Raw genomic sequence first — 14123 nt, 5'->3', positions numbered from 1 at the left:
AGGGAGGCAAGGGAGCCCACCTGTTTCCCTTTTGGAGTAGGTTAAATCAGGATATTATCAGTTGACTGAGTTAACTTCATCCATATTTTTCTTTCCCTCGTCCTAGACACTGTCTAGAGACTCAGTTTTGGCTAAGGAAAATGACTAGAAGTTTCTGTGAGATTCCTAGGGCAGTGGTTCTCAACCTGTAGGTCATGACTCATTTGGGGTCAAATTATCCTTTCACAGGGGTCACCTAAGATCATCCTACATGTCAGAAATTTATATTATTATTCTTTACAGTAGCAAAGTTACAGTTATGACATAGCAACAACAATAATTTTATGGTTGGAAAAATATGTGGTTCCTCCATTATTACCCATATCAAAAAGTCACAGCATTAGTAAGGTTGAGAGCCACTGTCCTAGAGGATTTGGCCTGGCACGCCTCTGTGGCCTTTTCCCATGAAGCTTCATGTCTCATCTGTGCAGGGCTTATTTGTGGCTCTGTGGCCTTCTGTCACCCATTTGGGACATACGTGCATGATTGGGATGGCTGAAGAAAAAGAGGAAAAAGCCTAGATCACCCATCACAACATGAACATCTTCTTTGATCTGCACATCTCCAGGCTGTTTTTTAATGTGTTTAAGCTGGGTCAATTTTTTATCTATGTTGTTTGAATGTAGCTGAACTGATCAGAAATTATTCAATGTGCCATGGTTGTGCAGAACTAGGATGTGTCATTCTACTGAAATTCATCAAAGTGGGATCCTGAGTAGAGCAGAAGTTCAGTTCAGTCTGCAGTGAGGTCAGTGAACGACAGTCAGAACACCACCAAAGATGAATCAGACACACGAGTGAGTGCCGAGTCTATGTCAGAGAAAGTAGCCAGGAGAGCAAAGGTTGTTGTCCAGTTTTCCAGATACACAACTATCTATATGATTAAAGGGGTGCTTTTATCAGCAGAAACCTCAAACTTTTATACAAGTTTAAAGTAATTTTTTTATCATTATTTCTGCAAAATGTTTTTTATTAAAGGAAACACCATATGGTAACAGCAAGAAGAGCTGGTTACAAGTCACGAAGCTAGTCAGATTTCTTTCCAACAGTTAAATCCAAAATACTTATCACAGGCCCCACATTCAGAAGAATAAAGTGGAAGCTGTAGGACTCCTGAAAGAGAACGTTCCTAACAATTGGTGCATTGTTGTTTTCATTTTCTAGATGCAAAGTGAAAGCGTATAAGGAGTGAAGTTAAGTTCAAGGTATTTAACAACCAGTGGCTCCTGGCCCCGATTCTCCACAGCATGCATGTCGGGCACCAGGGCACTCCATCAGATGGTTACACCCACCCTCCTTCTCTCATCGTACCGAGGATGTACCCACTACTATTTTCTATCTCTGTAACTGTCGTTTTATATGCGTGTAATTGTACTCCCTGTGACTTTCCCAGTGGGTTTTCTACACTGCATAATTCCCTTGAAATCTCTTCAAGATGTGTCATCTATCAAACAAGAACCCTCCCTGCTGCCTGTTCAAACAGCATTTTCCCATGACGGCTGGATTCCCTCTGTCCCTCTCCTCAAAGCCCTAGTCTCAAGCCTCTGTTAAATGTGCTTCTTCCATCATTTGATTTGATGGTCTCAGTATCTCTATAAATAAATATTGTCACTCCTGTCAATTGATGAGAAAAATGATTAAGGCTTAGAAAAATAAACTTTACCAAGATCAGAGACCAAAGCCAAGTTTGCCACAAGGTTTAAAAGCACCTAGAGCCTGTAGTCCAAAGCGGGCAGCAGGCCTGAGCCCCCTGGATGTGCACACGCTTGTGCTTCCTCTGAGCACATCCTTATCCCAAGATGCTCGGTGCATTCACTCCTCTCTGCTATGACCAGGGTTCAGAGAATCTCTCCCAACATTCTCTCCTCCACTTACCCTGGGCTGCCCTCCAAGAAAGCAGAGTTGCTCTGTGCTGCTGTGGGGGAATGTGGGTTTCATGTGTAATGGAATTGTCAGCGTTGATGCACCAGCCTGAGCTGCAGCACATCACCTCCCCTCAACCTTCTGCACATTCTCCTGTGTCAGTGTCTCCTCCTGATTCATTCCCACTGTGCACGCAATTAGGACTCCAAACAGCTAGGAACGTCCCTAGTATCATGACTTAGCTCAGGAGCATTTGCACTGTGCCTATAGGTACCGTGAATCTACCACCCCTGTGACCCTTCACTAACATCCAGGGTCTCTACCACAGCCTCCTTGTCTGGTTGCTCCAGATGACTTCTCTCTAGGTGTCAAGAATCTCCAAATTCATCAGGCTCCTGGGCTCTATTCTAGGTAAACTCAACTACAATAGCCTCTGTTTATTCTGCTCCAGACAGAAAGAGTCTATATATATATTGGCTTTGGGAAAGACAGTCCCACGTCTTTCAGGACTAAGATTAATGAGTACCTGCAGCAAGTCTTGTCACCCAAGTTTCCTCTGGGGGGGGAAAAAAAATCTCACTAGGTTTGCTGCTTCCTAAATCATTTCCTAGCATTTATTACAAGAATGCTCACGTGCAGTGGGCTCATAGGGCATGTTTTCGTGTCTCTTTCCCATGGATCCAATTTGGCTTGCAGGTTTCACCCTCCCAAGACTCTGTATTTATTCATCTCGTTTTCTTCCCGTCCCCTATTTCATCACCTTCTTCCTGTATTGCAGCTCTTCCCAGATTTCTTATCCCGCTCATTCTAAACATAGTTCGTACAAACAACAACGTCTAAGGAACGAAAGTAAGAGGAGAGTGGACATTCTGATGGGATAAGAATTCCAGTAGGTTGTTAACTGTTTTATTTCCCCCTGGCACTTGGTGCCTTCAAGACTCTGGCTTCAATGAGAATTTTGTTGGTCAAATATTTTTGCTTCAGTACAAAGTTTCCCCTTTTTTTTCCTCTGTGAGAATATTTTTTCTAGTTTGGTTGGCTGCTCGATTTCCCCTACTTTCTCCCAGCCTCAGCAGTAGTTCCCTTCCCCTACCTGCCCCCTGCAGTTTTCAGTGTCTGCAAAGAGAAAGATGTGTTTAAGAGTATTGCAGCCAAGAAGGGAAGAGAAACAGGGAGCATTGTTCAAGCAGGCAAATGTCTTATCCCATAGTAGTTACTTTACAAAAGAAAACCAATCTTAAAGAAACTCCTGGACATAGAAACAAAGCAAATACCCACATTCCTGCTGACAAACAGGAGTCAGCATTGTTGGGAGAATTTATGCTTTTGTCCAATGGCCAGCCAGTAGCCTCCAAGAGGTATATGTGTTTGAGTGGGGCAAATGTAAGATTCTTTCTTTAGGAAGACATGCATTCTATAAAGGGTGTAGGTATCTGAACCATGAATCATACTGAACCCTTTTTATTCAGGCTGTGTTTGTTCCATTCTCTGCATGTCAGTGACAAAGTTAATTGCTTAAGTCAGGCATAGTAAGAGATTAATAATGCAAATAGAATAATTAGAATGATGCATTGTAATGAAACTTAATCAAAATCCATAAATTATTTATTTCTAGAATTTTCCACTTACTATTTCAGTCATCAGTTGACTGACTGTGTTTAACTCTATCCCTAGGAAGTAGATCAGAAAAGACTGTAAGTGGATCATGAGGCAGATGCCAGATACGTGAGCCTAGTGGATCAATACCGGCACCGATCTTTGGTGCCTTATAGGTTACATCTAGTGATGTGAGTTTTGCTATCCTCTCCCAGCAGTAATTCCAAGCCCTGTCCAGAGCCTTGAGAGGAGCCCTTCAAGGATTCTGACGTTATATTAAATGGCAGCTGAAGCTCGTTTCAAACATTTCACTGTTCTCATCTTGTAATGAGATAGCTTCAAGTTAGCCATGTTTGTCCTTCAAAATGCCATACTAGAAAACATGGAGACCTTCCTTCCTCCACCGTAGCTCCAAGCACTGGCACCTGCAGTCCTAAAGAACAGAGTGTCAGCCCTGAATCTTGCATAACCTTTCTAGTGGTGGCTAAAAGGTCATTGTGTTTGTTATGGTCTCCAGAGTACTTCACCGGTGCTTCTAATTTTGTTGTTTACTGTATAAAGCATTGGCTTGAGCATTAGAAAGTGAAATCCATGCTTTTTCATGATCTTCTGAAAGTTTCATGGTAGATCTAAAGCAACACAGATGAGAACAAAACTGTGTTCTCTCTAGTGCAGTTACTGGAGGCTCATCCCCATACTGAGAACTGCTTTCATATTTCAGGTAGCTTCGTAAGGGCAGATATCCTAGAAAGGGTATTCACTGAGAACATGCTGAGTCTGAAGCTGGCTGTTTCACTCTTGTCAACTTTGCAAGATGATAACAAAACACCTAAGATCTGGTTCATGGTCCCTGGTTCATGGTTCAGTTGATGCTCTGCTTAGCCCCACTGCTTTTAGAACTACAACATTACAGACAGCATCATGTTGGGAACACATTGTTGGTCAAAGACATTTGCCTAATTAATACCTTTCCCCTAGAAAAGAAAGGAAGATCCCCGTGTCCAACTCATCCCCGTTCTTTCAAGTTTCCAAAATCTCCCAGTAGCACCATTGACTGATGACCAACCTGTATGTTTAGGGATGTTAAAAATCCAGATGTAATGCTGTTCCTTGAAGGAAATAAAAAACAAGTAACTCTGTCAACAGGCATTTAAGAAATGTCAATTATACACTATTACATACTAATAGGTTTCCATACATTAACAGCTAAATATGATCTCTCTCTCTCTCTCTCTCTCTCTCTCTCTCTCTCTCTCTCTCTCTCTCTCTCTCTCGGTGTGTGTGTGTCTCTGTGAGTGTGTGTCTGTGTCTCTGTGTATGTCTCTGTGAGTATGTGTCTGTGTGTGTTTGTGTGTGTCTCTGTGTATATGTAACTCTCACTGTCCATTCCCCCTCATCACCCCTCTTATTTATTATATTCCAGCCATATTGTTTCAACCATTGACTTCTGCTCTTCTTCTAGATCCAAACAAACTTCTGATATGACAGGAACTGGCTCGGGAATGAGTGGTGACCCAAAAGATTAGTTATTGGTAGGGAGAAGATGAGCTATCTGGAAGGTGCTAGGCCTGTGTCCTCCTCTAGGGCGTAATTGAGGGAATGTGTTTGCCTGTGAGTGAGAACCTGCATTCACTGGTACAAATCTGAGGACCATCCTAAGGAGCAAGCCTGAAAAGGCAGCAGAGAATCCAAACCAGAGCCACCACTATGGGACAGTGTCTTCCCTGCATACTCAACAGAATAAATGTGATCTAGCACAGCCCTGCAGTCTTAGAGGATTCTTGGGGGATTCTGTTTGGACTAACAACACATCTGAGAGACAGCGATTAGTGTGTAAGCATACTGCCCATCAATGAGGCTCTTTTGAGATCAGTATTATATAGCCTCTATATGTGGAGGAACCAGAGGCTCTGGAAGGCTCAGTAGCTTTCCTGCATCTAGAACTAGTAGTTGGCAAAGCTGAGTACAAACCTATTCTGCCTTATTCCTACATAACCTTCCTTTCCAAAAGTCTCCATTCATCCCTGTATCCTGACCAGCATGTACTCAGAAGGCACTTAATATTCTGAGAAGCAAGAAGAAGTATAACACCACTCTGCCTTGGAGCCTAAGTACACAAAGATCGGAGCATAGAACAAAAGCCCATCTGCTTCTGCACTGAGCCTCCCAGCTCCAGGGCAGTCCTCTACTTGGTATGTAGCCACAAGAACTGCACAGAAGGCAGCCTGTTAAATCTTAAGTCTTTTTTATTATGACATATAACACACCTACAGGAAAAGGTCATAAACTACAAATATGCAGTATAATGAACACTATAAACACAGTGCCCCAGTCAAAATCTGTTTAGATTTGGCAATTATACCATCAGTGACAATGATCGTCCTGGGTGTTTTCCCCCAGCCCGGTCATGACTGTATCTGCAGCATTTGTACTCTCAGGAGAAAGTCATGATATTTAATACCATAGACAAAACCATTTATGCCATAATGAGTATCCACAGATAACACCCACAAATCCATGACTGACTCCCAGGATGGCACAACTATAATTCCAGCACTGGAAAGGTAGAGGTGAGGAAATAATCTGTTCAAGGCCAGCCTTGACTACATTGTGAATTCAAAGCCAACCAAAACCAAAACAAAAGGGGCGCTCTACAAGGAAGCCATTAAAAACCTAAAACTACTTTCTGGGTCAGTACAAGAGCAGCAGCAGAACCCTAGTTAGCGTTTTCCTACACTCTGGCTCTTGCCGTGCTAAGTACTTGGGGGAAATGAGCTCTGAAGAGATTTCCAGGAAATATTAAGTTTGAGCAGAATGGTTGAGCAGAAGAGATAACTGTCCTTCTCAATGGGGTCTTGCCCTTCGCCCTTCCCCTTTTGCCTGGAGTATAATCCTGGCCTTTTGTGTGGAGTGGCCATCTTTATTAGACACACTTCTCTATGTGCCTGGACTTTAATAAGCCATTCTTTTTCATAAGTATCCCACATTGGTAAGCGCCAAATTCAATCTGTGAACATTTCTTATCAATGAGTCTTTATTGGCTCTTTTCAAAGATAGCAGAAAAAAGGGGTCCTTTTGAAGATAACACGAAATGTCCACGCTTCAAGGCAGAGAAACGGTAAATCAGGAGCCTGTAGAGGCACCTTTGTACCAAAGTGAGTCCTCTGTGGCCTTCATGGGACAAGCAGAACCCTGGAGAAAGTTCACCCGTAATAGAAACCTGAATTCCCTCAATGCAGGAGGTGTCCCCAGCTGCTGCTTACCTATGAGAAAAGCTAATGAGGATGTCCCCTCCTGCTCATGTTAACCTTTCTTTTGAGTCTTTCAGTTTCTAGCCCAGATGATTCCTTTCATTATTTTAATTACTAAGGTAGCCTGTATGATACCAAGTGTTTGCAGGCAACTCTCACACAATTAGTTTTTTACAATGCTGAGACCAGCCCAAAGCCAGGCTTTCTGTTAAGCGCCTGCCCTTGTGAACAAAGGCAGTGACATTAAGTGGAAGAGGAAAGTTAAATGGGTATATATATGCTCACACATATATACATGTATATACACACACACAAACACTCATAGACTCATCTTCAGTTTTGATGATGTCTAATTCATGTGCTTGACATTTGCAGCTTGTCTGGTTGCTGTAGTTAATGAGCACTTTGGGGATAAATCAGATGGTGGCCTTCACCCCTATAACATTGAGATCTTGCTCGTCAGCCCCCCATCCCCCTGCCCAGCCACAGAGGTTGGCCTAATATTTGCAAACCAAAGTTCTTTGCAACTAGCATTTTCTTAGACCCGCAGCTTCAGAGAAAGGTGGCCCAGCATTTGACCAGCAACAGGATTTAGTGAAAACACCAGGGCCAAACAAGATAAAGCTAGACAGATGGGACCAGGGGGTAGCGTTGGGTCTTACTTCATCCCCTGTGTACCAGTAGTGATCAATGGCTGTCTGTCACTCTTTATCCCCTGTTGTTGGCCAGGCTCGAAGAGACTGCCATGATCAAGAGCCAAGGCACCACACGCCCCCAGCTAACAACCTAGTGGGAAGAGACCAGGTATAAAATCAATGGGCAGCATACACGCCACATTTAGGTTTTGAAGGGGAGTGGTGTGGGTTCAATCTAGTCATCGGGGAGGGCTGCACACAGATGGGACCCACTGAGTAAATACATGCAGGAGACGAAGGAATGAATCCTAGAGTGACCTTGGAAAAGTCATTCCCAGCAGAGGAAAGAGCAATTGGAAAGGTTCAAAGGCCGAGAGCCCCAAGCTTGAATGGATACATTACAGGAATCAACCAAAAGGCCGCATCAGTTGGAGCAAGTTGAATGTTGAATGGGTACATTTACTGGAAATACTCAGAAATTGCAGGTAGGGTCTAAATCACACAGATCTTGTAGGCCTTTGAAAGGCTGACTCTTAACTCTGAGCAGCTGGAGAACGCTTTGCACGTGGAGCAGATATAGCGAAGCATAACTTAGAACTTTGCCTACTCAGGATGAAAAGGTGGATGCAAGGCACAAGTGGGCTGTCGTGGACATTGAAATGAAGATGGTGAAAGTTTAGGTAGGGGTGTGTGTGTGTGTGTGTGTGTGTGTGTGTGTGTGTGTGCGCGCGCGCGCGTGTGTCCATGTGCCACAGTATTTATGAGTGAAAGTCAGAGAATGACTCTGGGATTCACTACTACTTCTCCAAAGGTCCTAGGATCACGTGCAGGCCCTCAGACCCAGCAGCAGGCACCTTCACCCTCTAAGCCTTCTTGCCAAGCATGTGCACACTTTTTGTATTCTGTATGTGTGAGCAGGAATATACACACCTTCATACGAATGCCAGAGGCCAGTCTTGGCTGTCATTCTCCAGCCACCACCTCTCTTGTTTTTTGAAGGATGGGCTCTCACCAGACTGGAGCTTGCTGGCTACAAAGCTTCAGGTATCATCTGTCTCTGTCTTCCAGACACTGGAATTAGAAGTATGTGCCACCATTCCCAGTGTTTTGTATTTAGGTTCTGGGGATCGAACTTGGGTCCTTGTAAGGCAAGCGCTACTTTACTGACTGAGCCATCTCTCCAATTCCCACACACTTTTAAATTGTCCTCATCTATACACCATCTACGGCTCAATAGTGATTATGCCAATTCTATGACTGCCTGTCCCTATTGGATATAAACAAGTAACTTACTGTCATGTCTGCAATACCCCATGGTCACATAGGCCAGGGCCATGGTACAGCATGGAAGGAATCATACAACAGCATGAATACTACATGGTAGGAGTCATAGGCCAGATACTGTGGAGGGTGCAAGTGGAATGGACACTTAAGCAGCCACCAGGGTCGTGTATGGAGCCTCAGAGGGGGTAAGTCACCTGCTGAAGCCACACAGCATCCTGAGAGTAATCTGGCAAACTCAGCAGAAAACCAGCAGTTCACTGTCTCTGTGCTGTTAAACAATCCTTTCTGATTACTAAAATAGTCATCACCCGTTGTTAGCTCCTCAAGATGCCTCGTGTTCTCATTATTGCATTTAGATATCAGTTGATTTTAAAAAGCCTATATTCAGACTCTCCATTTTCTCTAATTCTAAGCTCATTCTTTTTTATTTTTTATTTATTTATTTTTATTTATTCTATTCTCATACCTTACATCCTAACTGCAGTTGTTCCCTCCTCTCCCCCAGATTCACTCTCCATTTCTCTTCAAAAAAGGAGTGGACTTCTTTTCTGAAGAGAAATAGAGGCGTGGATAGGGGTGAGGCTGGGAGGGGAGGGAAACTACAGTTAGGATGTAAAATTAATTAGTTAATTAATTAATTTAAAAAAAGAGCAGGCCTCCCAGGGATAGCAACCAAAAACAGCCTAACAAGTTACAATAAGAGCAGACACATATTAAGGCTGGGAGCGGCAGCCTAAGAGGAGGAAAGTGGTCCTAAGAGGAACCAGGCAGTGGTAGCTCATTCTAGACCATGTCTTACCATTAAGCCTTTCTAGGATACAAATTCAACAAAAACTTTTCAAATTCTATCAGTTCAGTCCTGAGAAATCTCCCTACCCCACTGTCCCTACCTGTTTCTGCCTTTGTCTTCCGGTCTCCATCTGACCCCTGATGCTCTGGCCTCCCTTGCCACTCTTCTCTACCAAAGTCTGGACTCCTTCATTCATAGTTGACCAAGGGAGAAAACTGTACCTCCTGTTTGAGCAAAAGCTAAAACAACAACACGACTCACATATAGTAGAAATCCAAAGGACACAGCCCCTCAAATGCAGAAAGTGTGACAAAGAATCTAGAGAGCTTTGGCAAACTCAGAACCTCACCCGGGCCCAGCTCCAGGGACTGTGCTTGAGGATCTTGACCGTTTCCCTCACCAAGAATATTAAAGGCAAGGGCCTCAGCCAGCCAGCATCATGGCCACAGGCAAGAATGAGAAGCAAGAGTAAAAAGGGCAAGGATTGATTTCTAGTGGATGTCAGTGTGCCAAACACTGTCGTTTTGTCCCAACGTGACCAAAGCTCAGAGATATAGGTAACTTGCTCAGACACAGTATGAGGTACTGACAGAGCCTGGATCAGTAGCCAGAATCTAACTCAGCTATCTCGAACCAGTCACCAATACCTCCCATTCAATGTAAGTGCTGACTTCAGGAAATGCCATGGATCCTGACAGTTTGCTTTCTGCTTTACATATGGTCAGTCTGAAACAGCAACAGGTTGGGTTTGCTACTGTTTTAAGAGGCTTATTACAAATTGCCCTTCCTCTGGCAAGTTCAGGTATAACTGAGAAACAGATATAGCAATCAGGCAGATGACAACCACAATAGGGCTTTATTTCTAACAAGGCTGAATAAATCTGCTGGCTCCCAAGGCTGCCTCCCAAGTCTGCCTCCCTGGGAATCCACACCCAGCCAACCTTCAGGGATAGATGTCCATCTAAAGACTGGGCCCCTCCCCAGGGAGGTGCCATGAACGTGGTGTCATGTATTTTCCCTTTTTCCTCCTTTTCCCCAGACTAACCTTCCTCCCAGGAAACAGCTCTGGTGAGGCGAGGGTGGGGGGCAACATGAGGAATACCTGAGGAACCCAGGAGAGACTGTTGATTCCAAGTGGTGGAAACACAGGAAAGTAACAGCAGCAGGCAAGGGCAGACTGCAGAGCCTCTCCATATGAAGTGGTGGTAGTGGCCTAATGAAGCTACTTGAACAGGGATGTGGCATTGTCAGGTTTGTTTTTTCAAGGATCCCACCAGCAATGGGTAAAGTGGGTTGGGAAAGGCCACCTGCAGGAGTGGGGAGCATCATACAAAGGCAGACCGTGGTGGCTCATTGAACAGCCAGCCAGGCTGGACAGAGGCTCTGGAGGAGGCTGGTGGGGGCCTATGTGTGGCCTGCTGTCAGCTCCTCTTCTGAACAAGTCCTAACTTGGGTTGGAATGGACACCACTACAGAGGAGATCAAGGGTACAACTAGAGCAAGTGTGTCAGATAATACCCTGCACCAAGAGCCCCAACCCTAACCTGAGCCTTCAGAGCTCAAAGCCGCCAGGGAACAATGTGTTTGAGTTCTGTCCCCAGTGTGGAAATGCCTTCCTTCCAGCATCTTAACAGTTTACTAAGCATCTCACAGCTGTGACAGCAGTACAGGCTGCTGCTGCCTCCCACCCCTGCAGAAGTGCAGGTGTGATTGACAGGATATAAAACACATTTGCGTATTGATGGAAGAGTTTCTGGGCCTTCATGGGGTAACACACACACACACACACACACACACGATGTGAGAGTAGAAGGAGTCCAAAGATAGGAGTGGAGGTTAAGAGGGTAATAGAGAAAAGAAGAGCATGTCACAATCTCTTTTATGTGGACATAGATTTAAATACATATTTAAATATATACAGAAGACATGAAAGCATACAAGTAACGATGGTGGGGGAGACCAGGGAAGGAAGGGGTGAATATGAAATAAGTATAATGATATACATGTATGAAAATGGTAATGAAACCCATTGTTTTGTACAACTAAAAGTAAGCAAAAGCATAGCATTCTCAGCAGCCCTGAACTAGCCCTCGTGGGAGCACTGACAGAGTGCCCCTCTTGTGGAATGCAGAATACCCTGTGACAGAAACAGCACCAACTAGACTGTATCCCTTACTTGCCCCCTCAGTTAGTCAGGATTATGGTATACGAGGCAGTGAGGCAGTGATGACAGAGAAGAGACACGTTTTCATGAAGCTTGGATGTTGAAGAGTCAAATGACAAAAATGTCACTGAGTGTTGAAGCCCAATGGAAAGCAAGCTGCTTTAAAACAGACTCACCTTCAGCTCATGTAAAAAACCATTGAGAGGAGGAAAGTCCCAGGAGTGATGAGGAGGCAGGCACAAGGAGAATAAGGATGCTGTGAGACAAGGTCCCAAAGAATCTGAGGCATGCTAAAAGATGCTGATGGCCAAATAGACTTTAAAAGATACCATTACAGAGCCAGTTGCAAGTTTGCTGGCAAGAAGGTGATGAAATTTCTTGGCAGCTTCTCCACGCTCCAGTATAGAAGAAGGTCATCTTCAAGGATGACTGTTGAAGATAGGCTCCCTCCTCCTTCTAGGTTATCTCAAAGCTCTTTGTTGGCAAGCCTACCTTATTTTTCTGGTTGGCTGGCTGGCTTGGTGGGTTACTTGGAGAAATTGTAGAGGTTGTCAGTCTAGGGAAGGCAGCCGATGACAGCCAGTGTCAGCCCTATCAAATGTACTTGAACCTATGCAACCTTTAGCTTGCTAAACAATGGCACCATGCAACCTAGACATAGGGCACTGCTGTCCTGGACACGTGTTAGTTGGTCCAATAATAAGACTGCAGCAATTCCCATCAAGTAACGAACAACTTTCTACTGAGCAGATAGCCAGCTCAAAAGTGAGCCATCCTGTTGCTCTCCTTCACCTCTGTCCTCAAGCAGCATTTGTTCTAGTGTGAAATCCTTTAAATCCAATTCTAAGTATGGAGCCTTCCTAACCTTCTAGAGCAGATCATCTTTCCCATGTTCCAGCCTCAGATAATCAAGTAGGTGAATGAATGTTCATCCTCTGTCTGCCTCAGTTCTCTGGTAGGCCTGGAGGGAGCCTGGCTGCCTAAAGCATTCCCACGTTGTGCTCAGGGAGACAGACCCTCCCCTAGGACCATAACTCCTTTTCCTCAAGTATCTTGTGTCTAATCCCATAGTGCCCCTGGGCATGCAAACACTAGGTCATTTCTCACTTATGATAATAAGCCCTTGATAACATGGGAGGGGACTCAGAATCTCTTTACACTTAGAAATTATTCCCTCCACCCTAGTTTCCAACAGAGAGTCCTCCTAAATGTTCCTTGTTTATAGCATAATGGTACCTTTCTCCCACTTATCACCTTGTCAGTGTCAGCAAATTAAAAACCTCCCTCCAATTGGCTTTGTCCTGGCTCTGCTTTTACGGTTCCCCTGGGTGCATCCCCTGCCCCTTCTGGTATCACAAAGGGCTAGCCTCACTGTCTCCTTGTGATGTACAGAGATTCCCAAGACAGGAAAGATCAGTGATTTAAAGGAAACACTTAAGTGTCCTCTCTCAGCCCCTCCCCCTCCAAGATGCTACAACCAATACATCAGGGCTCTGGCTCCATGTGCAGAGCTACAGCTAAATCATAGGAAACGTTTAATTAAAAGACAAATGGCAAAATAGGGCTGTGGCGGGTGCTTTCTAATTGTGGTTTGTTAGATTTTAATTACTCGTCATAAATTGTGAAAGCTGATCCACAGTGTGCTCTGTGCACCCCGTTCTCCTTCATCACAAAGACGTGTTCTCGGCTGCTGACAGCATGGGCTTCATCTTCAGCGTGCAGCGATCTGATCTTACACGACAGTGACTCAGCAGCTTGCCAAATCCAATTAGCAGCTTGGTGGCTGCTTATTCCGAGCAGCTATAGCAAAGTCTGACTGTGAACCCCTCATAGCCAGGTCTTCCGGTCTGTAGCCCACTTGTTTGTTACCAGCAATGACCTTTGCCAAGGAGGGACAGAACAAATGTCGGGTCCCTTGGTGAGTTAGAAAGGTACTTTCCCCGCCTTGCCAACTTTTAGTCAGTACTTACCAGAGATTGAGAGAGAACTGGTGCTTATGGAACTGGGTAGCCAGTGTCTCAGTGATTGGCTGTCTAATTCCAGTGCAGAATTGAGACCCAGAATGTTAGGCACTTGCTCAGAATGATGTAGGTGAAATTTTCACGTCACCACAATACCAACCTCCTGACCCCAGGCATTGCTCCTTCTTTGAGCCCTGTCTACCACCCAGAGCCAGAGCCATCCACGGAAGGGTAAGCATAGTAAAGAGGGGCCTCAGCAGACCCTGTCCCACCTAGTAGGACAACGTGGGTAACGCAGATGCTCTTTCTGGTCATGTTTGAGGAGTAAATGAGATGGCAGTGTAGACGTGCTCCCAAATGAAGTAGGGACTTGTATCTTCTTCAGTTAAAGATCCCTTCATAGTTCACACACACTGAAGCAAGGGAGAGAGAAGAAAGTGGACAAGAGAACATATGTCATAGGAAAATATTACAAGCCAGGCACTTTCTCCAAATATTGAACACCGTGGGCAGAAGAGTCTCTAGGATATCAATGTATTT

The 14123-nt window shown here is 44.6% G+C and overlaps 1 protein-coding gene across 6 annotated transcripts in view; it reads left to right on the top strand.

Annotated features, from left to right (window-relative positions):
* Fars2 (phenylalanyl-tRNA synthetase 2, mitochondrial) overlaps positions 1–14123 on the top strand; it is a 413321-nt gene that overhangs the window by 384733 nt on the left and 14465 nt on the right. Inside the window, exon 8 of one of the 6 annotated variants that reach the window (XM_034510761.2) lies at positions 1204–1660. The exons of the other annotated variants lie outside the window; for them this stretch is intronic. Within the exon in view, the coding sequence (XP_034366652.1) occupies positions 1204–1231 (28 nt within the window). The 3' untranslated portion in view covers positions 1232–1660. Of the gene's footprint in view, positions 1–1203; positions 1661–14123 lie in introns of those variants that run through there. 6 annotated transcript variants of the gene reach the window in all.

This window comes from Arvicanthis niloticus, chromosome 8 (assembly GCF_011762505.2).
Source record: "Arvicanthis niloticus isolate mArvNil1 chromosome 8, mArvNil1.pat.X, whole genome shotgun sequence".
NCBI classification, from domain to species: Eukaryota; Metazoa; Chordata; class Mammalia; order Rodentia; family Muridae; genus Arvicanthis; species Arvicanthis niloticus.
Note: the sequence above shows the minus strand (reverse complement) of the source record. Positions and strands in the feature narration are given on the sequence as shown.